The sequence below is a fragment of the Haliotis cracherodii genome, unplaced genomic scaffold (genome assembly GCF_022045235.1).
Source record: "Haliotis cracherodii isolate W230 unplaced genomic scaffold, xgHalCrac1.p SCAF_2, whole genome shotgun sequence".
Lineage (NCBI taxonomy): Eukaryota > Metazoa > Mollusca > Gastropoda > Lepetellida > Haliotidae > Haliotis > Haliotis cracherodii.
Genome location: NW_027266275.1, coordinates 4,981,277 through 5,006,583, shown reverse-complemented (window position 1 = coordinate 5,006,583; position 25,307 = coordinate 4,981,277). Strand labels below are relative to the sequence as shown.

Below are 25,307 nucleotides of genomic sequence, written 5' to 3'. Positions count from 1 at the left end.
CTTCCACCTCGAAATCTGTCAACTTCCTGTGCACAACACTGGGCGTAACGTTCATGACGGCGCCTCCACACCCTCGCCCTACCATCAGCAAATCGAAGATTAAATCGGGATTCATCACTGAAGACGACTTGAGTCCGTTGTAAGTGTCGCTGTGCCCACAATTGACATTGACGTCTGAGTAATTGAGTCAGAATCGGCCCGCAGTATGGCCGTCGTGTATGGCAGTTTGCGCACTCAGTCTACCCCTAAACAGTTCATTTCGGGTTGATGTAGCCGTCAAAAATCAGTTACGGAGGTGACACAAGGCAATCTGACGATCCTCTGCATGTGACATCACATGTGGTCGACCTGGCCGAGGGCAATCAGCGGTGGTACCCATTAGCTGTAGACGTGTCTGTAAATCATAAACAGTCCGTCGACTACAACCCATCGTCCTTGCGACTTCAGCTTCAGACGTTCCCGTCTTAAACATGCCAATGGCATGTTCACGTTGCACATTTGAAAGGCATGGCATGACAAATGGCCGTAAAGACTTTTGTTTTCTTGTGTTTTTCTTTTTTTGTTAATGACTGCTAACAAGTATGGCTGAAAACATGTCCAGTATTATGGCCACGTGACCAGTTGCACGTGAAAAAACACTTTTGCCACTATAGTGCTGTGCACATGATTTTGATCGATTCACCTGCACAAAAACGGGTGTTATCTGAAGATAATACGTGGCCATTACTGTTTAAATACACAATAAGGGCCCACAATGATAACTGGTCAAAATGTTAAAATTTTAGGATTGTGAAGTTTTTAATTTGGTTCAGTATACAATAAACTCATCAGCAAGCTGACAAGGTAAGGATGTCAATTGTGGAATGACTCCAGGACCTGCTACAAGTGCAATTGATGATGCCAGTTGTTTGAGCCTGATGCTGTAAATGCTGCAGTGTTGATCAACACAGGTTCAAACCTTTCACACTCACTCACTCACTCTCTCCACCTTCATGTCTCAAAAGTCAACATGAGGTGGTCCAGTGACAAAAGAAGTTGTTAACAGTTTGGCCCCTTTGCAACGCCAGGTTCTGTTGGTTCAAATCCAAGATTTTAGCCTGATAATGATGCTAGTTGGTGGTCTTGTCTCTCACCAACCAGGGACACAATATACCGGTAACAAGAAGCATGTATCCTTCCCACATTAAGGGGATGTGCCGTGATATGACTAAAATACTCATAATAGTGGCATTGATAAAAAAAGTATTATTTTCATATTTAACAGTCAACCTTCTCAACAAGGCTGTGTATCTTAAGTCTGGCAGTGACTTCAATTGTGTTCTGTCAAGCACTAGGCCATCAACACTCAACTTTCTCAACAAGGCTGTGTATCTAAAGTCTCGCGACGACTTCAATCCTGTTCTGTCAAGCACTAGGCCATCAACACTCAACCTTCTCAACAAGGCTGTGTATCTAAAGTCTCGTGGTGACTTCAATCCTGTTCTGTCAAGCACTAGGCCATCAACACTCAACTTTCTCAATAAGGCTGTGTATCTAAAGTCTCGCGACGACTTCAATCCTGTTCTGTCAAGCACTAGGCCATCAACACTCAACCTTCTCAACAAGGCTGTGTATCTAAAGTCTCGTGGTGACTTCAGTCCTGTTCTGTCAAGCACTAGGCCATCAACACTCAACCTTCTCAACAAGGCTGTGTATCTAAAGTCTCGTGGTGACTTCAATCCTGTTCTGTCAAGCACTAGGCCATCAACACTCAACCTTCTCAATAAGGCTATGTATCTAATGTCTCGCGGTGACTTCAATCCTGTTCTGTCAAGCACTAGGCCATCAACACTCAACCTTCTCAATAAGGCTGTGTATCTAAAGTCTCGTGGTGACTTCAATCCTATCTGTCAAGCACTAGGCCATCAACACTCAACCTTCTCAATAAGGCTGTGTATCTAAAGTCTTGTGGTGACTTCAATCCTGTTCTGTCAAGCACTAGGCCATCAACACTCAACCTTCTCAACAAGGCTGTGTATCTAAAGTCTGGCAGTGACTTCAATCCTGTTCTGTCAAGCACTAGGCCATCAACAATCAACCTTCTCAACAAGGCTGTGTATCTAAAGTCTCGTGGTGACTTCAATCCTGTTCTGTCAAGCACTAGGCCATCAACACTCAACCTTCTCAACAAGGCTGTGTATCTAAAGTCTGGCAGTGACTTCAATCCTGTTCTGTCAAGCACTAGGCCATCACAGCATCAAGAGATTACCATGAAATGCATTATTTAAATGTAATGGAACATTCCCTGTAGCCCTCCCTGCGACTGCAGTTTCCCCCAAATCAATGACCAGCCGACTTCTGCTGTTCCTTCTTATCTAACACTATGCATGTTTAGGTGGGAAGATTGAGTTCAAGACCTTAAGGCAGTGTTGGTTATATCTCACCTTTCTTAATGTAAGCAGGAAATTTGTTTGTAATGCTATACCCTTACAACTAATTCAAAGGATTTAAAGTCATTGAATCAGAAAATCACATAATGGTAAGTTTTCAAGAAACATGTATCTTATGTTTGCAATAATAAATAATTTATTATTTTTTGTAATCTTGTGATTTTGGTGAAATCTTACAATCCCTGCATGCACTAGATTTTCAAGAAAATTGCGTTATATTTTTGTGAATGAAAGTCATTTATCTTTGTAAGTGTAATTTTTTTTAAATCTACCTTCCCTACAACTAATAATTGACCTTTGATCTTGAGCACTAAATATATTGTTGTAGCTCATCAGATCACATATATATGCATTGCTTGCAGGGGCCTTACCATACTTAAATTGTGTGTATGATAATACTGTGAATCTTTATGTTTCTCTGCCCAGATATTTATTCATTGCTACCAGCTTCTTCAAGATTTCAATATGACGTAAATGTGTTAATAACCAACTTGGGACACAATTTCTTCTCTCCTTTCCAACTAATCAGGAGTGTCTAACTTTTATTTTCAATTCCCGATATTTAGTGAACTCAAAACCTTATGAATAATAATCAATGAGGAACCTATCCTCTTAAAATGTTACTGAAAAGATATTCAGGTGATATTGGATGTGCTGCAGATGCTGGGGACAGTCACATTGGTCACAGTCAATAATGACAGACTTGTGTGTGAGTTCATCGCCAGAGTTTATTGGGAGCAGCAGAGTATAAAATGTTTAAGTCATGAAGAAAACTGCAAAGGGACTATTCGTGTCTGCTACCCATTTGTCAGTGCGGTAGTTCTATACATCTCTCTGTCTCTATGTCACGGTGACCTGGTGAAGAAGGTTTTGGAGAGATGTTTAATAATTGCCTTTTCCCTAATGTTAACTGGGGTTTCTTCTGCCCATTTCACCAGACTCTATGCCTGAGAGCATCTTCGCGGGCTCATCGCAAACAGCTCAGTCAGGTTGCATTGCAGCAACAGTTCTTGTCTTCAGACTGTTACTGGATAGTCTCAGTTTGAAAATGTTTGTAAATTGAAGCATGCCTATTGGTATGTGATTTGTCTTATACATTTGAAGTTTTCAACAAGTATACAATAATCCTGATCTGTCAGGGTCACATTTATCAATTTTTATCCCCTAGGCATATAAAGAGTTGCAAAAAACATCAATCAAAGGATAAACTGATAATATGTTGATTGATTAATCACTATTATCTTGCACAGTGGATTTGTCAAAAGTATATATTTATATATACATGTATATAGGTTTACTAAAGCAGATGGAATACACCCATATCTAGGCTTGGAGTGCTGATGTGAAAACAACATACTTACTTCAAAGGAATAACCAATAATACATTCATTGGTTACTCATTGTTTTCTAACTCTATGAATATTTTTAAAGAACCATGGACCAGTGAGACTTGAAATCCATGTGAAACACCTAAACAAACATACGTGATCAGCTGAGAGACAAACACAGGTTATAATATCCTGAAACGCTCTATATATCTTACAATATTAGATTGCTACAAAGACATGTGACATCTGACAAGTTTCTGTGCACAGCTTCAGATGTATGGGATACAGTTCCTTTACGTGGATATCTGCAGATACACTCCACGAACAAGGTAACTACCTGATGTTATACATATGACTTATACATATAACGGTTGTAATTATGATATCATTCATTTGAGGCCTCAACGATGACAGATCAAATTGTTCCATGTGTAAAAGCTATCCGGAAATAGCAATCAGTTGTTCCAAAGTGCTACGCCTATGGTTATTATTATACATATATATATATAGTAAAAGCTGCAACTAAAATAATGCTGGAATATATTATTTCTGATAAAATAATAGCTTCAGATACAATTGATCCAATCACTGCATAAAAATTCTTTGAAGTTATGTTACTGAGTGTCTAGATTGGTAGACAATGCCGATTGCTATTCCGGCTTAGTTTTTGAGAAAATACACCTGGTCATCTTTTTTTCTGCATATAAAACAACTCCTGCTTTTCAATTACAGAACGGTAAATCATCATGTCCAGTTATAATTTATTGCAAATTTCACATTTTTATTGACCAATTTTGTTATCACTTGTTCATTTACCTGAATTCTCTGAAGGCTACTATGTAGGTTTTGACTGTGCATAATATCATCTTGGCCCATAGCTTCACCCTTTCAAGTTGTGGATGCATAAACCAGCAACTAACACACATCAGTTTGGCTTTAACTCTTCATTGTATATCCTTTGTTATGATATACAGCTTCTCATTCTTCGATCCTCCGCTAGGCCCTGCTTCACGCAGAGCATTGAGAATGAGCGCTGAACACAGGTGAAACCAGCGAGGTTAGACTCCATACTAAGCAAATTTTTATTCCGCGAAGTAAAAGTTGATCTATGTGTCAATTATACCTCCAAAGTTGGTGCAGTACTACTCTTTATGATATGAATGCAGCATTATTAGCTCAAACAATACCATTATGTTCAAACAACCCTTCATTTCAATTGCAGGCGTTAAATTGTTATGCAATCGGACATCAGCAAGAAAATGATGACAGCCTATTTTAATAAGAGTGATTGTTTTTGCAATCTATACTATGTCTGTTTTAGGTATATTACTGGCTCTCATTTTCAATCAAGTTTGAAACTGATTAAAGTCTCAATTCCAAAATGCAAATGTTTTTCATCTCATCCCATCAAAGACAATGAATATGGGCAGATTGCCTGATGGCTGACTGTGTGAAGGTTCCAGGTCTGGTTGTTGACTATTTGTAGATACCAGACCTGTTGGTTGACTATTTAAAGATACCAGGCCTGTTGGTTGACTATTTAAAGATACCAGAGCTGATGCTGACTATTTGATGGTTCTTGGCCTGTTGGTTGACTATTTGTAGATATCAAGCCTGTTGGTTGACTTTTTGTGGATACCAGGCCTGTTGGTTGACTATTTGTGGATACCAGGCCTGTTGGCTGACTATTTGAAGGTTCCAGGCCTGATTGCTGACTGTGTGAAGGTTCTGGGCCTGATGGCTGACTATGTGAAGGTTCTGGGCCTGATGGCTGACTATGTGAACGTTCTGGGCCTGATGGCTGACTATGTGAACGTTCTAGGCCTGATGGCTGACTATGTGAAGGTTCCAGGCCTGATTGCTGACTATGTGAAGGTTCTGGGCCTGATGGCTGACTATGTGAACGTTCTAGGCCTGATGGCTGACTGTGTGAAGGTTCCAGGCCTGATGGCTGACTGTGTGAAGGTTCTGGGCCTGATGGCTGACTATGTAAAGGTTCCAGGCCTGATGGCTGAATATTTGAAGCTTCCAGGCCTGATGGCTGACTGTGAGAAGGTTCTGGGCCTGATGGCTGACTATGTAAAGGTTCCAGGCCTGATGGATGAATATTTGAAGCTTCCAGGCCTGATGGCTGACTATGTGAAGGTTCTGGGCCTGATGGCTGACTATGTAAAGGTTCCAGGCCTGATGGCTGATTATGTAAAGGTCCCAGGTCTAATTGCTGAATATTTGAAGGTTCCAGGCCTGATGGCTGACTATGTGAAGGTTCTGGGCCTGATGGCTGACTATGTGAAGGTTCTGGGCCTGATGGCTGACTATGTGAAGGTTCTGGGCCTGATGGCTGACTATGTAAAGGTCCCAGGCCTAATGGCTGAATATTTGAAGGTTCCAGGCCTGATGGCTGACTATGTGAAGGTTCTGGGCCTGATTGCTGACTATGTGAAGGTTCTGGGCCTGATGGCTGACTGTGTGAAGGTTCCAGGCCTGATGGCTGACTATGTAAAGGTCCCAGGTCTAATGGCTGAATATTTGAAGGTTCCCATGCAGGAAATGAAAGAATTTTTCATCCCTAATTTTCTAAGTCACCTTAGCCATTTGTTCATAAGCTGTTTAAGTTCTTCTTTGCAGACAGGCAATGAAATCCTGTTACTCTGGTCAAATATAATGCATTGCATCAAATTTGGTTTGTAGATTATCTGTCAGGAAAGTCAAGGTCAAATCTGATAGACATTATGTATAGGCCAAATTTGGTATAGTAGGAGACTGAATGCTGGAAAATAATGAGTTGTTTATCAAATACTTAATTCAATTTTTGACAAGTTTCTGCGTCTTCTGGATGACCTTGACAGTGACCCTGATGTCATAATTTACAGTTACTTTGCAGCCGTCAATATTATTTAGTTTCAACTTTCATTAAATAGTTTTAAAATGGTTCTGTCAAACATAATACTAGATTTCCAGGAAATATGCCATGCCTGTTTTGAGTTTGTGTTACTTGAAAGGATGTTTGTATGAAGTTTAGCGTCCCTGTAACAGCCTCCTGCAGTTACACCATCATCATCCCATTCCTCCACGTCACCTGCTGACGCTCTTAGTGACACTAGGCAGTGTTTCAGAGCCTGGAGTTTGCCACATCAGGACCCAAACACACCGACAACCCTGACAGGCTGCAGCATTAAATGGCATGGAAATAACCTTGTACTCTAATCGTGACGGCAGTGGTGGCAGTATAAATGCAGGGTTTCACGCAATCACTATGATTACCGACTAGCCTAAAGCATGTGGGAGACCGGGTTGAAACATTCACTGTCACAGTCGGAATGAGCCTCGGGGCCCTCTCCCTTCTCCTGTTTTGTGCCATGAGATTTCGGGAGCATTTGTGTGGAAGAGGAAGCAACACACATACCCTCTGGCTGTAAATCCTGTCTCATGACCGGTGACATACAAGAATCTCTTCCCAGTGATAAACTTTATTATGGACATTCTCGCCAACCTGACTGAAACCTATATTTTTTCTGTAGTTCTAACTGGGATTAAAATAATATCAATGCATGATTGATCACTTCCTTTGAGTCTGTCAACATTTGGGTGAAAATATTTTGTGATTTGACTTAACTCAGAATGAGCATTCAGAAGGGGCTAAGGTAGTGAAATTATAAACAGGACTTGTCAATTGCAATAATGTCACCTATAAAAGCACTCTTGGGCAATCTGTGCTAAATGTTGACATGAGCTTAAACTGTGAGAAGTGAACAATACTGAGCAGAAAAGTTTAGGATCATATTCATACATAAATATATATATATCTTCTTTAGTTGCCTCCCTTAATTGACAGGATCTGCTTTGAATCTGGGTTTGAATCTCAGAATCAAGTTTAGCATGAGCTGTTTTGGTCTGTCATCAGTATTGGGGACATATTGTGCCCTAGAATATCCCCAGTGATCAGTAACTAGTATTGTTAGGGACCCTATAATTCTGCCCCCAAATACCCAAAATGATCACCAACAGACCAAGTATTGTTAAGGACCCTATAATTCTGCCCAAGAATACCCCAAGTGATCACCAACAGACCAAGTATTGTTAAGGCCCTATAATTCTGCCCCAAATACCCCAAGTGATCACCAACAGACCAAGTATTGTTAGGGACCCTATAATTCTGCCCCCAAATACCCCAAGTGATCACCAACAGACCAAGTATTGTTAAGGACCCTATAATTCTGCCCTAGAATACCGCCAGTCATCACCAGCACAGCAAGTATTGTAATGAATCCTGGTTCTCTGTTGGCAACAGCAGTTGGCTGCAGCTTTCTCCCAGACACACTAGTCAGCATCCCAGGATGCAGGGCAGCTAAATAAAGGGAGATATAAAAACGTCCTGTATTCCTGTTACTGATGAGAGGTAGGAGGGAGCTGGTTCCTCACATTCCTGGAAGGGTGAGGTCGGCTACCCGGTGCAGTGAAATGCAGGGAGAGGAAATATTGTGGAGGCCGGTTTTGAGTTACACTTTCCTCTTTAGAACTCTTCAAAACTTGATTGATTTTTATGCAGCTTTATCAACCCAGTAGAATCCTGATCAGAAATATATGGTCTAATATCAGCGCAATTGTACAATATTAGCACTATGGTCTTATATCGGCACTATGGTCTTATATTAGCACTATGGTCTTATATTAGCACTATGGTCTAATAGCAGCACTATGGTCTTATATTAGCACTATGGTCTTATATTGGCACTGTGGTCTTATGTCCGCACTATGGTCTTATATTAACACTATGGTCTAATATCAGCACTATGGTCTTATATTAGCTCTATGGTCTTATATAAATATTGCCGATGTGACGTTAAACTTTAACTCACTCACTATGGTCTTATATTGGCACTGTGGTCTTATGTCCGCACTATGGTCTAATACTAGTACTATTGTCTAATATTAGCACTATGGTCTAATATTAGCATTATGGTCGTATATCGGCACTATGGTCTTATATTAACACTATGGTCGTATATCGGCACTATGGTCTTATATTAACAATATGGTCATATATTGGCACTATGGTCTTATATTGGCTCTATGGTCTTATATCAGCTCTATGGTCTTATATCGGCACTACGGTCTTATATTAACACTGTGGTCTTATATTAGCACTATGGTCTTATATTGGCACTATGGTCTAATATTAGCACAATGGTCTAATATTGGCACTATGGTCTAATACTAGTACTATTGTCTAATATTAGCACTATGGTCTTATATTAGCACTATGGTCGTATATTGGCACTGTGGTCTTATGTCCGCACTAAGGTCTTATATTAACACTATGGTCTAATATCAGCACTATGGTCTTATATTAGCTCTATGGTCTTATATAAATATTGCCGATGTGACGTTAAACTTTAACTCACTCACTATGGTCTTATATTGGCACTGTGGTCTTATGTCCGCACTATGGTCTAATACTAGTACTATGGTCTAATATAAGCACTATGGTCTAATATTAGCATTATGGTCTTATATCGGCACTATGGTCTTATATTAACACTATGGTCGTATATCGGCACTATGGTCTTATATTAGCACTATGGTCTTATATTGGCACTATGGTCTTATATTAGCTCTATGGTCTAATAGCAGCACTATGGTCTTATATTAGCTCTATGGTCTTATATAAATATTGCCGATGTGACGTTAAACTTTAACTCACTCACTATGGTCTTATATTGGCACTGTGGTCTTATGTCCGCACTATGGTCTAATACTAGTACTATGGTCTAATATAAGCACTATGGTCTGATATTAGCATTATGGTCTTATACCGGCACTATGGTCTTATATTAACACTATGGTCGTATATCGGCACTATGGTCTTATATTAGCACTATGGTCTTATATTGGCACTATGGTCTTATATTAGCACTATGGTCTAATAGCAGCACTATGGTCTTATATTAGCACTATGGTCTTATATTGGCACTGTGGTCTTATGTCCGCACTATGGTCTTATATTAACACTATGGTCTAATATCAGCACTATGGTCTTATATTAGCTCTATGGTCTTATATAAATGTTGCCGATGTGACGTTAAACTTTAACTCACTCACTGTGGTCTTATATTGGCACTGTGGTCTTATGTCCGCACTATGGTCTAATACTAGTACTATGGTCTAATATTAGCACTATGGTCTAATATTAGCATTATGGTCTTATATCGGCACTATGGTCTTATATTAACACTATGGTCGTATATCGGCACTATGGTCTTATATTAACACTATGGTCGTATATTGGCACTATGGTCTTATATTGGCTCTATGGTAGTATATCGGCACTATGGTCTTATATTAGCTCTATGGTCTTATATTAGCTCTATGGTCTTATATTGGCACTATGGTCTTATATTAACACTGTGGTCTTATATTAGCACTATGGTCTTGTATTGGCACTATGGTCTAATATTAGCACTATGGTCTAATACTAGTACTATTGTCTAATATTAGCACTATGGTCTTATATTAGCACTATGGTCTAATATTAGCACTCTGATCTTATATTGGCACAATGGTCCTATGTTTCAGCATTATACTCTTATATCGGCACTATGGTCTTATGTTGGTACTACGGTCTTATGTTGGCACTATGGTCTTATGTTGGTACTACGGTCTTATGTTGGCACTATGGTCTTATGTTGGCACTATGGTCTAATATTAGCACTATGATCTTATATTTTGCACTATGGTCCTATGTTTCGGCATTATACTCTTATATCGGCACTATGGTCTTATGTTGGTACTACGGTCTTATATTGGCACTATGGTCTTATGTTGGCACTACGGTCTTATGTTGGCACTATGGTCTTATGTTGGCACTACGGTCTTATGTTGGCACTATGGACTTATATCGGCACTATGGTCTTACATCAGCACTATGATCATCATGTGGTCTAAATTCAACACTTGGATCCAGTATGGGAGCCCTGGTCCACAGACAATAGATCACCTGACCCACATACATTCAAATCAATTTGAAGCACTGTGCCTGTCATGGCATAATTAGTAACTTAAGTTTCAAGTATGTTTTCAATAATGCTCGGAAATATATTGTCATTGATTTAGTTTCATTACTGAGATTTGTACTGTATTTAGAGATGACCGAGATTCGTCTTTGTCAGTTTGATTGGTATATGGTTTATGTTCACTTGTTTGATATTAAGTTTTCAAAATATTACATTATATTATTATATTATATTATTGTGTTGCACCAGTGAATTAGACTTTTCAGGGGCGGTCGGGTAGCCTAGTGGTTAAAGTGTTCGCTTGTCACGCAGAAAACCCGGGTTGATTCCTGACATGTGCACAATGTGTGAAGCCCATTTCTGGTGTCCCCTGCAGTGATATTGCTGGAATATTGCTAAAAGCGGCATAAAACTACTCACTCACTCACTAGACATTTCAACTCAACTACTGTTAATAACTTGGAACTTTGCAGTTGGAAGATATAAAATAACCAATCCAAAAGCTGTAGTTGAATTAATTCCTGTGTTTGTTTTACTGGAACAGAACTGCAAACACACAGAAATAGTATTCACTTCGATGTAGACTTTGTGTTTTAAATATTCAATCCTTTACACTGTTTGCCTTAAGAATACAAAAGAACTGTTTGTATTCTCATTAGAAAAATAAATATATACATTATATATCATTTAAAAGAATTGGATGGGACTTCTCCCTAACCACAGAATCCAATAAACAAGAACCATTCCTAGTACTGAAGTTGTTCTTGGAGGCACCTTATGAATCTGCTGTACTGAAAGTATATTATATCTGGTATCTTTGAATCTAGGATCTAAACTACGAACATTCACCAGGTTCCTTGTGTAGTTGTTGAAGGCCAGCTGACACCCAGAAATCCCTGCTAGTATTGTACGACAATTGACTATCTGAGTGGAGGGAGAATAATCACTGCGTGTCTGGAGGCTTAGATCTCCCCAAGATTGGCAGCATCGCCTTCTGTAATGAACCTCCGTGTGGGAATCAGGTGGTCGCTTAACAAGCATGTAGCTCGGCTACAGGGGTGTATAGTAGTCACACACAGTCATATTGGCATGTAGCTCGGCTACAGGGGTGTGTAGTAGTCACACACAGTCATATTGGCATGTAGCTCGGCTACAGGGGTGTGTAGTAGTCACACACAGTCATATTGGCATGTAGCTTGACAGGGGTGTGTAGTAGTCACACACAGTCATATTGGCATGTAGCTCGGCTACAGGGGTGTGTAGTAGTCACACACAGTCATATTGGCATGTAGCTTGACTACAGGGGTGTGTAGCAGTCACACAGTCATATTGGCATGTAGCTCAGCTACAGGAGTGTGTAGTAGTCACACTCAGTCATATTGGCATGTAGCTCGGCTACAGGGGTGTGTCGCAGTCACATACAGTCATATTGGCATGTAGCTTGGCTACAGGGGTGTGTAGTAGTCACACACAGTCATATTGGCATGTAGCTCGACTACAGGGGTGTGTAGTAGTCACACACAGTCATATTGGCATGTAGCTTGGCTACAGGGGTGTGTAGTAGTCACACACAGTCATATTGGCATGTAGCTCGGCTACAGGGGTGTGTAGTAGTCACACACAGTCATATTGGCATGTAGCTCGACTACAGGGGTGTGTAGTAGTCACACACAGTCATATTGGCATGTAGCTTGACTACAGGGATGTGTAGTAGTCACACACAGTCATATTGGCATGTAGCTCGGCTACAGGGGTGTGTAGTAGTCACACACAGTCATATTGGCATGTAGCTCAGCTACAGGAGTGTGTAGTAGTCACACACAGTCATATTGGCATGTAGCTCAGCTACAGGAGTGTGTAGTAGTCACACACAGTCATATTGGCATGTAGCTCAGCTACAGGAGTGTGTAGTAGTCACACACAGTCATATTGCTTAAAGACACAATATTATCGGATTATTTTCATTTATGTTTTTTTTCTGATTGTTAAGTGGAAATAGAAAAACATATAATTTTCATCATTGGCCTTTGTCATATTGTCATGTTTGAACATTCATCTCACCTTGTGTAAACAGATCATGATTTATATGTATATTAACTTTATAAACTCACTAAGCATTCACCTGATGAAGGAGCAAGAAGTACGAGGCTCATAAAAAGTTGCATGTATTCATGTTCTCCCAACTTCTAAATGCCTAACAAAGACTTTGGTGGATATTGTTTCTGGTTACATGACATACAGGGATGTTGGTTTTGTTAAGAAGCTTTTTGTTTAATAATATTTTTGTTTTCTCCAAGGACTGATCAATTATCTTTTAACTTTTGCATTTGAGATCAATACAGAAGACACAGGAGGGAGAAAAAGTGATTAATGTTGACCGGAGGTAATTTAGATGAAAATTAACTAACTTTGGTATAATGTTAGGTACATGTTTAATATGAAGTGGTTTTCTTTTACCATTCCAGCAAGTTCAGTTGAAATGATAATTTTACAAAATTACCAACGAGCGGACATGCGCATCTGGCCTTAAGAGAAAAATTCTATATAAGCCATGGTGAGAGCCTGGCGCCAAAACACAACAACATGACATGCATGTGCAACATCAGTTTTTGGGCTATATAAGCGTTGTGTTTGCATATGCATGCCACCACAAGCTTAAAGCAAGTGAACAGCGAAAACATGTCATTACTGACAGAAGCCCAACACTGGGTTTTTCCACGTAGCACCAAGCACCGAAAATACAAAACTGAAACCATTATGGCACATGGTACAACACATGACCTTCCCACATACGGTCGACCACATATCACTACCAGAGCACAGCACAGAGTCATGGCTACCTCACTTACATAAAAGTACCTCGACAGCCATCTTTACAACAACAGCAATATCAGGATTGCGTAGGATATCAGCCCAGAGAATGAGGAACCTATTACACGCTGTGGGTATTGTGCGAGACGACCAGTTCTAGGTGTCATTTTGGCAGAATCAAGGTCACAGAGTATGGTCACAACTGCAATGGAGACAAGTTTGGTCTAGTGACGACTCACGTTTTATGCTTCACCGTGTGGATGGTAGACATTGTGTTTACAGGCGTCACGGGGGAACATTATGCGTGAAACAGCATACAGGAAGTGGAGTGATTTGTGGTGGTAGTGTGATGATGTGGGCGGCAATCTCCTACGCTGGTAGAACAGACTTGGTGCAAGTTCTGGGGAATTTAACTGATAAGATTCTTCGGCCACATGTTCTTCCCATTATACAACAAGCGAATGTCATTTTCCAACCAGACAACACCCGATTTCAAATGGTAGAACTAACAACAGCCTTTTTCAGGAATAACAACATCCAGGTCCTGCCATGGCCCTCTAGGTCTCCAGATTTATACACAGTCAAACATTTATAGGATGCACTGAAACAATGACTGCGAGCAAGTCAGCAACAACCACAGAACCTCCGACAAGCAGAATGGGTGAACATTCCCTAGGCCACAATTCGGGATATGATTGCTTCCATGGGACAACAATGCTAGTCAATTTTAGGCTCTAATGGTGGCTCTACAAGATATGGAGAATAGATGACCTTCACCTTGAAAATCTACTCTTTCATGTGTGCCATATGGAACCTGGGTCAATGACAATGATGTGTGCCAATTTTGAACAATCGATATGTAAAATATGTAAAATATACATATGCATTTTTTTTTTGCAGAGTATTTTATAGAATTGTGTGGGCTGTATTGTATATATGTGTATTTGTTTGACAGACTTGCTGTATGGGTGTATGCCAAGCATTATCACATCTGTTAGCCTTACAATGGAACAAGATTGTCCAGTAATTCTTCAAGACAATAACATTGTCATCTGATATTCCAGACTTTCCAAATACCGACAATTTGATTTCTTTGTATTCCATTAATGTCAGCTTCATTTGAAGCAAAGCTATAGACTTGATATGAAAATCCATTAGAGATGCAAAAATAAGTCTCGTCCTCTTGTATGGATCTTGGCAAATCATTCCTGTATCACAACAATACCCTGGGCATTTCGCGTCCATTTCCCAATATATTCCAGTGAAAACATTTTCTGCAACTATATGTCTGAAATGAAGCTGGTTCTGTAGGTAATATTTTATGTGTCATTGTAAAACTGAAAAATGTCTTGGACTAACCCTGAAGCAGTGGGTCACATGCACTATCCTGGTTTCCTGTGTGTATGGGTAGACATTTCCACTCCCAGCAGACATTTGGGTACACATGGCACCTTGTGTCAGTAGTCAGCTTCTCATCCCACTTGCCTATGACTACGCACAAAACTTTTGGCATAATTTTCAGTAGGTTTTAGTGTTAACTTAATACATGGATGATTTTAAACTGAGCTTTAAGCCTTACCTGTTCCTGAAGTCAGACACGGCTATCATGTTTTGGTTGTTGGTTAAATAAATAACACAGCAATATTGTAAGATTATTACTTTGGCTTGTGAATACCGTAAACTACACTTATAATGAACACGCTTACAACGAACTGTTGGTTACAACAAACTGATGTTTTTATCTCGGCCATTTACCTTATTTTTATCATGTAGATGGATATGGATATAACGAACATGTTTATAACAAAATAATGGCTCTAGCGAAGTCACTCTTTGGTCCAGCGTGTACCCTGTCAAGGACAATGTTTATGATTAACCGTTAGTCTCTGAGCTGCTCACATATCACCAACCAGCCTATTAAAACATCCACGGTCACATGACAGCTGTTCAAAGTGGCAATAACAATTGAAGGAAAGTGATTAACTTGATTAAGTACTAACACCTTGTCTTCAATTGCACCCTCAATTAACAATAATAAAACAATGTACGGGGCAAACAATTCTGATAATCTGACAGTCGAAATGCTTGAACGAACTATGGTTATAACGATCTAGAATTAGTAGACCCTTTGAGTTTGTTAGAACCATAGTTTACTGTAATCAAATCTGGACCATATAATCCAGTGATTGTTATTATGAACAACGATCCAAGCCATCAGGGTACAATAACACACAATCAAGTCACCAAGCCTGACCATCTGATCCATTAAGTTGCCTCAGCATAGGTTGCTGGGGACCGATTCCAACCCAGAATCCCCACAGGGCAGACTTCTAGGAGTACTGGGGTCACATCCACAACTGTATGATTCTTGCCTGTACACCATGTCCACCATACACGATGTTCTATACGTATGTCATGGGAGTCAGAATGGTTTGCATGATACAGCTAAAGAGTATCTGTTCCTGTAGTCAAAGAGTATCTGTTCCTGTAGTCAAAGAGTATCTGTTCCTGTAGTCAAAGAGTATCTGTTCCTGTGGTCAAAGAGTATCTGTTCCTGTAGCTAAAGAGTATCTGTTCCTGTAGTCAAAGAGTATCTGTTCCTTTTGCAAAGAGTATCTGTTCCTGTTGTCAAAGAGTATCTGTTCCTGTGGTCAAAGAGTATCTGTTCCTGTTGTCAAAGAGTATCTGTTCCTGTTGTCAAAGAGTATCTGTTCCTGTTGTCAAAGAGTATCTGTTCCTTTTGTCAAAGAGTATCTGTTCCTGTTGTCAAAGAGTATCTGTTCCTGTTGTCAAAGAGTATCTGTTCCTGATGTCAAAGAGTATCTGTTCCTGTGGTCAAAGAGTATCTGTTCCTGTGGTCAAAGAGTATCTGTTTTTGTTGTCAAAGAGTATCTGTTCCTGTAGTCAAAGAGTATCTGTTCCTGTTGTCAAAGAGTATCTGTTCCTGTTGTCAAAGAGTATCTGTTCCTGTTGCAAAGAGTATCTGTTCCTGTTGTCAAAGAGTATCTGTTCCTGTTGTCAAAGAGTATCTGTTCCTGTTGTCAAAGAGTATCTGTTCCTGTGGTCAAAGAGTATCTGTTCCTGTTGTCAAAGAGTATCTGTTCCTGTAGTCAAAGAGTATCTGTTCCTGTTGTCAAAGAGTATCTGTTCCTGTTGTCAAAGAGTATCTGTTCCTGTGGTCAAAGAGTATCTGTTCCTGTTGTCAAAGAGTATCTGTTCCTGTTGTCAAAGAGTATCTATTCCTGTAGTCAAAGAGTATCTGTTCCTGTTGTCAAATTGTTGCTTTGTAGTATTTTTGTCTTGGGGAATTATTCCCATGGAACAATTTTTGCTGTGAAAATATTTCCATGATAAATTAACACAGGCAATATTTGTTCCATGTGGAACTGATTATTCTTGACAAACAATCAAATAATACATCTATATATATATATATATATATATAGATGTATATATTATGTATTTGTTATATATATTTGATTCCAGTAACCTGATAATGCCTTCATTTTGTTGATTTTTTTAAATCTATTTTTTTAAATTTATTTCTATCTACCTTCTTAGTTTCGAAGCACCCATCATCAGTGAGAGCCTGCTGCGTGTAACAGGAGTGTTTGTGGGCCTAGTTTCCTATTGGCACAGACAAGTGCTCCCAGATATCTGGTAAACATTCTCCCCTGTTAAACATGCACTGCATGGCAGGATGTGAGAGTTGGGGTAGGGAACGTAACTATATTGAATAATAGGGAGGAATTAGTGTCTGTCAAAACACATGCCAGCTATGCAGACCTGTATGGAACTGTAGGAGATGCATTCCCTTGATAGAAACAGTTTTTGTTGGTGGTCCAAACTGTAATACATGCCGCAAATATTTCAGTAATTAAACCCTTACGATTTGGGGGAAATAAGATGGCACATTTACGAATTGATCCAGGGACACGACATAGATGATCTCAAATTGAAACTTATGCCACAATCTTTTTTGTAATTAAACCTTATGGTTTAAGGAAAATAAAATGACACGTCTTAAGAATTGATCCAGGTGGACAACATAAAGGCAGTCTGAACTGACACCGATGAAATGCTAATGGCTTGAAAGATTATTTCATAAGCACACAATGCATAAACCACACCAAGTGCATTGAATTATTGACTAAAGGATTTGAAAGTTTTATATTAACTGACAGTCTTTGTCTGCTTGGTGGTGGTATATATTGAATCTGCTTGTTGTCAAGCTGAGACCTTCAGGCTGCCTACCTGCTAGAATCTATCAATATATTTGTTACATAACCTGTACTAGGATAACAGAGCGACTCTCCTCCATGCCGCTATTGAATAGGATAGAAATGATAAAAGCGTGTTCAAACATTTGAACTGTTGAATCTTTCAAATCTTAAAATCTAATTTTTGGGAATTAAATAAAAAAACGTCAAAGTGATATTTTAGAAAAAAAAATTATCTTTGACTCACCCACTCACTCACTCACTCACTCACTCAATCACTATTTTGTTAAAAATTACCAAATTGATTTAAAGAGTTTCCATTAGTAATCCACATCCTTTAGCATTGTGTCCGTGAAAATGATGACGGGTAAATTATTTTGATCATTAATGTTGGGATCGCTAAGAGAAAGGGAAAGCACCATGTCTAGATGCTGACGACTTCCTAGTCAATAGTTTGCCACACCCACATTGCCTGTAAAGGAAATCTGTGATCGCAAATTAAAGGTGAAATTCTCTGAGCCCTACTCAAGTCACCTGATACTGAGTGTACCCAACCAGTTGATGTACAAACAATTCACTGTGGTCCAATAATTCTGGTGATAAGCAAGTTCTTAAGTTTCTCAAATGATGAAAGAAATCACAAATGTTATAGTTTCAAAATTGATAAGGAAAATGTTGTTCTGTAAGAGATTTGATGAAAATAAAACTTCCATTTACCTATATGGATCAAAGTTTGTAAGAATGTACTGATATGACCACACAGCTGGAGATGCCATACATGAAATCACAAAGGCAGTTGTGATAAAAATAATACCTCAGAGTTCCCAATATGCACAGAAATATGAACTCACAATCTCACAGTAAACATTGTGTAAACGTCAACTGGTCAGTTTTGGTGTATAGCAATATAATGCCTTCCCAGTCCCATTATATAATCTTTAGACTCTATGTTGTTAGTGTTAAACTGACCAATAAGGATTATCTTACCTGCACGCAGATACAGTGAGGGCCTATGCAACAGCATGGCATTCCACCATACTGCCGGTCCGCACACTACTGCCTGACTGAGACACACAACAACACCCCTTCTTCTCCTCGAACATAGACTCACCCTTACTACATGGAACAGCCGATTATCTGTGGTGGGGGGAATAGGTTGGTGCAGATGAATAGTTCGAAATTGCGTCTGTTCATTCACCTCAAGATGGTAAAAAGTTAATGTTAAAAACTTGTATGATCAATTCCATTGATATTAAGCAACTGCTGGTTAGGTTATGGGGAGTCGAGCCAATGTCTTATATCCCTGCTGTACAAATCAGGTAATCCATACCAGAGTCGCACAGCACATCTTGACAACTATACAGTTGACGATGTCCCCTGCGTGTTGAAGTCGGAGATTACACACATCATCCTCGTGTTACGGCAGCTGCAGTTGCCATCAGCAACATTGGGACCCGGAAAAACTCATTTTCGAAATAATCCCGTAATAGAGTTCTAACATCAAAGTCTCTCCATTACCCTCGCCGCTATGATTGGACTGAGAATTTTTACATAGGTGTAAACGCTTGATGCTGTAAAGATTTTTTTGTTAGCTTTACAAAGTTAAAATTATCAGTAGATTACCTACGATTGCCAGGCCTCCCTGTGATTTGAGTCTGCTGATTCCCTCCATGAAATGCTGTAGGGGTGTGTAACACCAGCTGTTGTGTTTGTATTGCTCGAGGCAGTGTTGGAAAACAAACCCAATACAGCCAGTTCAAAGAGGAATTGTTTATATCTAGTATTTGAACAAGGCAATATTTCTTAAAACCAATAGGGGTTGGGTCAAAGGTTGCCTGTCATTTTTCAATATGTGTGAAAAACGTTCACTGAAATAGCCACATCTAGACAATTCAGTGACATTGATTGCCAACACTGGGCTCTGTCTAGTGATGTTGGGACAGCCAGACTTTGACGAGATGGAATGTACACATTAAAGTAGTGGTATAGATATGGTCTAATGAAAGGCGGAGTAACCAATGATAGGTGGAATAAGGGAAATCTGGTCCAGTGAAAGGCAGTGTATAGGGGATGTGGTCCAATAAAAGATGGAGTATAGATGTGATCCAATGAAAGGTGGCTTATAGGAGATGAGGTATCATGAAAGGTAGAGTATAGATGTGGTGTCATGAAAAGTGGAGTATAGATGTGGTGTCATGAAAGGTGGAGTGTAGATGTGGTCCAATGAAAGGTGGAGTATAGATGTGGTGTCATGAAAGGTGAAGTATAGATGTGGTCCAATGAAAGGTGGAGTATAGATGTGGTGTCATGAAAGGTGGAGTATAGATTTGGTGTCATGAAAGGTGAAGTATAGATGTGGTCCAATGAAAGGTGGAGTGTAGATGTGGTGTCATGAAAGGTGAAGTATAGATGTGGTGTCATGAAAGGTGAAGTATAGATGTTGTGTCATGAAAGGTGGAGTATAGATGTGGTGTCATGAAAGTTGAAGTATAGATGTGGTCCAATGAAAGGTGGAGTGTAGATGTGGTGTCATGAAAGGTGGAGTATAGATGTGGTGTCATGAAAGGTGAAGTATAGATGTGGTGTCATGAAAGGTGGAGTATAGATGTGGTGTCATGAAAGGTGAAGTATAGATGTGGTCCAATGAAAGGTGGAGTATAGATGTGGTGTCATGAAAGGTGGAGTGTAGATGTGGTCCAATGAAAGGTGGAGTGTAGATGTGGTCCAATGAAAGGTGGAGTATAGATGTGGTGTCATGAAAGGTGAAGTATAGATGTGGTCCAATGAAAGGTGGAGTATAGATGTGGTGTCATGAAAGGTGGAGTAAAGATGTGGTGTCATGAAAGGTGAAGTATAGATGTGGTCCAATGAAAGGTGGAGTGTAGATGTGGTGTCATGAAAGGTGGAGTGTAGATGTGGTGTCATGAAAGGTGAAGTATAGATGTGGTCCAATGAAAGGTGAAGTATAGATGTGGTCCAATGAAAGGTGGAGTGTAGATGTGGTGTCATGAAAGGTGGAGTGTAGATGTGGTGTCATGAAAGGTGAAGTATAGATGTGGTCCAATGAAAGGTGGAGTATAGATGTGGTGTCATGAAAGGTGGAGTGTAGATGTGGTGTCATGAAAGGTGAAGTATAGATGTGGTCCAATGAAAGGTGGAGTATAGATGTGGTGTCATGAAAGGTGGAGTGTAGATGTGGTGTCATGAAAGGTGAAGTATAGATGTGGTCCAATGAAAGGTGGAGTATAGCTGTGGTGTCATGAAAGGTGAAGTATAGATGTGGTGTCATGAAAGGTGGAGTGTAGATGTGGTGTCATGAAAGGTGGAGTATAGATGTGGTGTCATGAAAGGTGGAGTATAGATGTGGTGTCATGAAAGGTGGAGTGTAGATGTGGTGTCATGAAAGGTGAAGTATAGATGTGGTCCAATGAAAGGTGGAGTGTAGATGTGGTGTCATGAAAGGTGGAGTGTAGATGTGGTGTCATGAAAGGTGAAGTATAGATGTGGTCCAATGAAAGGTGAAGTATAGATGTGGTCCAATGAAAGGTGGAGTGTAGATGTGGTGTCATGAAAGGTGGAGTGTAGATGTGGTGTCATGAAAGGTGAAGTATAGATGTGGTCCAATGAAAGGTGGAGTATAGATGTGGTGTCATGAAAGGTGGAGTGTAGATGTGGTGTCATGAAAGGTGAAGTATAGATGTGGTCCAATGAAAGGTGGAGTATAGATGTGGTGTCATGAAAGGTGGAGTGTAGATGTGGTGTCATGAAAGGTGAAGTATAGATGTGGTCCAATGAAAGGTGGAGTATAGCTGTGGTGTCATGAAAGGTGAAGTATAGATGTGGTGTCATGAAAGGTGGAGTGTAGATGTGGTGTCATGAAAGGTGGAGTATAGATGTGGTGTCATGAAAGGTGGAGTATAGATGTGGTGTCATGAAAGGTGGAGTGTAGATGTGGTGTCATGAAAGGTGAAGTATAGATGTGGTCCAATGAAAGGTGGAGTATAGATGTGGTGTCATGAAAGGTGGAGTATAGATGTGGTCCAATGAAAGGTGGAGTATATGAGATGTGGTCCAACGAAAGGTGGAATATTGGAGATGTGGTCCAATGAAAGGTGGAGTATAGATGTGGTCCAATGAAAGGTGGAGTGTAGATGTGGTTTCATGAAAGAGGGAGTATAGATGTGGTCCAATGAAAGGTGGAGAGTAGATGTGGTGTCATGAAAGGTGGAGTATAGATGTGGTCCAATGGAAGGTGGAGTATATGAGATGTGGTCCAATGAAAGGTGGAATATTGGAGATGTGGTCCAATGAAAGGTGGAGTATAGATATGGTCCAATGAAAGCAGGAGTACAGGAGATGAGGTCCAATGAAAGGTGGAATATAGGAGATGAGGTCCAATAAAAGGTGAAATATAGGAGATGTGGTCCATTGACAGGCAGAATATAGGAGATGTGGTGTAATGAAATATGGAGTACAGGTGTAGTCCAATGAAAGGTGGAGTATAGGAGATGTGGTGTCATGAAAGGTGGAATATAGGAGATGTGGTGTCATGAAAGGTGGAGTATAGGAGATGTGGTGTCATGAAAGGTGAAGTTTAGGAGATGTGGTGTCATGAAAGGTGGAGTATAGGAGATGTGGTGTCATGAAAAGTGGAATATAGGAGATGTGGTGTCATGAAAGGTGGAATATAGGAGATGTAGTGTCATGAAAGGTGGAGTATAGGAGATGTGGTTTGATGAAAGGTGGAGTAGAGGAGATGTGGTGTCATGAAAGGTGGAGTATAGGAGATGTGGTGTCATGAAAGGTGGAGTATAGGAGATGTGGTGTCATGAAAAGTGGAATATAGGAGATGTGGTGTCATGAAAGGTGGAGTATAGGAGATGTGGTGTCATGAAAGGTGAAGTTTAGGAGATGAGGTCCAATGAAAGATGGCTTATAGGAGATGTGTTGTAATGAAAGGTGGAATATAGGAGATGTGGTGTCATGAAAGGTGCAGTATAGGAGATGAGGTCCAATGAAAGGTGGAGTACAGGAGATGTGGTGTCATGAAAGGTGGAATATAGGAGATGTGTGGTAATGAAAGGTGGAATATAGGAGATGTGTTGTAATGAAAGGTGGAGTATAGGAGATGTGTGGTAATGAAAGATGGAATATAGGAGATGTGTGGTAATGAAAGATGGAATATAGGAGATGTGGTGTCATGAAAGGTGGAATATAGGAGATGTGGTGTCATGAAAGGTGGAGTATAGGAGATGAGGTCCAATGAAAGGTGGCTTATAGGAGATGTGGTTTGATGAAAGGTGGAATATAGGAGATGTGGTGTCATGAAAGGTGCAGTATAGGAGATGAGGTCCAATGAAAGGTGGAGTACAGGAGATGTGGTGTCATGAAAGGTGGAATATAGGAGATGTGTTGTAATGAAAGGTGGAATATAGGAGATGTGGTGTCATGAAAGGTGGAGTATAGGAGATGAGGTCCAATGAAAGGTGGCTTATAGGAGATGTGGTTTGATGAAAGGTGGAATATAGGAGATGTGTTGTAATGAAAGGTGGAATATTGGAGATGTGGTCCAATGAAAGATGGAGTATAGGAGATGAGGTCCAATGAAAGGTGGAATATAGGAGATGAGGTCCAATGAAAGGTGGAATATAGGATATGTTGTCTAATGAAAAGGGAAATATAGATGTGGTCCAATGAAAGGTTGAGTGTAGATATGGTCTAATAAAGGGGGAAGTATAGGAGATGTGGTCCAACAAAAGGTGGAATATTGGAGATGTGGTCCAATGAAAGGTGGAGTATAGATATGGTCTAATGAAAGGTTGAGTGTAGATATGGTCTAATGAAAGGTGGAGTGTAGGAGATGTGATGTAATGAGAGGTTGAATATAGGAGATGTGGTCAAATGAAAGGTGGATGGACTATAGATGTGGTCCAATGAAAGGTGGCATTTAGGAGATGTGGTGTAATGAAAGATGGAGTATAGGATATGTGATGTAATGAGAGGTGGAATATGGAAGATGTGGTGTAATGAAAGATGGGGTATAGGAGATGTGGTGTCTTGAAAGGTGGAATATAAGAGATGTGGTCCAATGAAAGGTTGAATATTGGAGATGTGGTCAAATAAGGAGTGTTATATAGGAGATGTGGTCCAATGAAGGTGGAATATAAGAGATGTGGTCAAATGAAAGGTGGAATTCAGGGGAATTTAAATGGAAGATTTATTCCATTTTACAGCTAATATGTAATTACTCAAGAAAAATGTAAATAAGAAGAAAGATTTTAATCCAGTGTGTGATAAAGGAGTATATTGACATGTTATTGCGGAGTTGAGCCATAAAGAGTGAAGGTAGCAGTGATTTAGACATGGGAACACGCTAGGTGATGTAGCTTCCGTCTTATTGATTTCCAATGTGGATGTTACGATGTAATCAGAATGAGTGCCACATGCATCATGGGAAGAGATTGTGTCATGTGATCACAGACTTTTTTCATAGTGGCATCCGATGGCTTTTATCTGTTCAACATTCAAGACTTCAGAAATCCATATTATGACATGAAAGATTTCATATGATTTATCTCAAACCCGTCCGCTTTGCTCAATGAAGAATAGCAGATGGCAAAAGGTTCCTGCTTTCTATTCTGATTGCGGTCTAATGAAAATGTTTTTTTAAACTGACTTTTTGACTTTTACTGTTTTCATAGATTCCCCTTACTTACTTGACGGATTTTAGCAAGATGCTAATTAACTGTTATTTAAGTTCGTGAAGTGACTCATTGTTCCAGCTTGATGTCGACACTCCGAGTTAGAATCAATCCCCAGCTACCTGTGGGTTGTAAGGCTCAGTGATTTGGTTGATTGGTCTTCACCCCAGTTTTACCACTAGGCTAACCCACCACCTGAACACCTAGAAGGGTTGATAGATAGCACTGAATACTACCTGATAATTTTTGTTTTCTAAAGTGTATTGGGGTAATGTGGTTGTGCTTTCACTTCAATATTCATCCCAATATTCGTCACAGTTCCCCAGTAACCTGCGCCGGCCGTAAGAGGCGATTTAATGCATTGGGTGGTCTGGTGATTGGGCGACTTGGATGATTGTGCGTCATCATACCCCAATGGCATCTTAATATCAATCACTGGATCGTCTGGTCCTGTCTCAATTGTTCGCAAGGTTATAAGTAGACATAGTGATGAATGCTATGATGATTTGGACCAAATACTTTGTTTCTTAGTGATGCTCTGAACCTTTATAATGCAACGATGCTGGCACAGATACAATACAACAGTGAGAGCCTGTACCCTCTTTATCAAACGGATTTGTTCACCAGTTATGTGCTAGATCACAGGCAACTGCAACAACACACTGCCTTCACATAATCACGTAAAACGTGTTGATAATACAGTTTTAAGAGGCATTGCTAGTGTTTTAAGAAAAGTAGCTGTGTCTGTCAGGAGTAGAGTACAGATGCAGAGTGTTACCGACGCCCCAGCTGAATGACCATCGGA

General features: G+C 39.9%; 2 protein-coding genes across 2 annotated transcripts in view; one reads left to right on the top strand and one right to left on the bottom strand.

Moving 5' to 3' along the window:
* LOC139469575 (uncharacterized) overlaps positions 1–18,855 on the bottom strand; it is a 45,266-nt gene extending 26,411 nt beyond the window's left edge. The window contains exon 1 of the mRNA XM_071251774.1: positions 18,789–18,855. Within this exon, the coding sequence (XP_071107875.1) occupies positions 18,789–18,825 (37 nt within the window). The 5' untranslated portion in view covers positions 18,826–18,855. The remainder of the gene's footprint in view (positions 1–18,788) is intronic.
* The window catches only part of LOC139469576 (L-xylulose reductase-like), an 88,484-nt gene that overhangs the window by 37,965 nt on the left and 25,212 nt on the right, over positions 1–25,307 (top strand). The gene's annotated exons all lie outside the window — the stretch shown is intronic.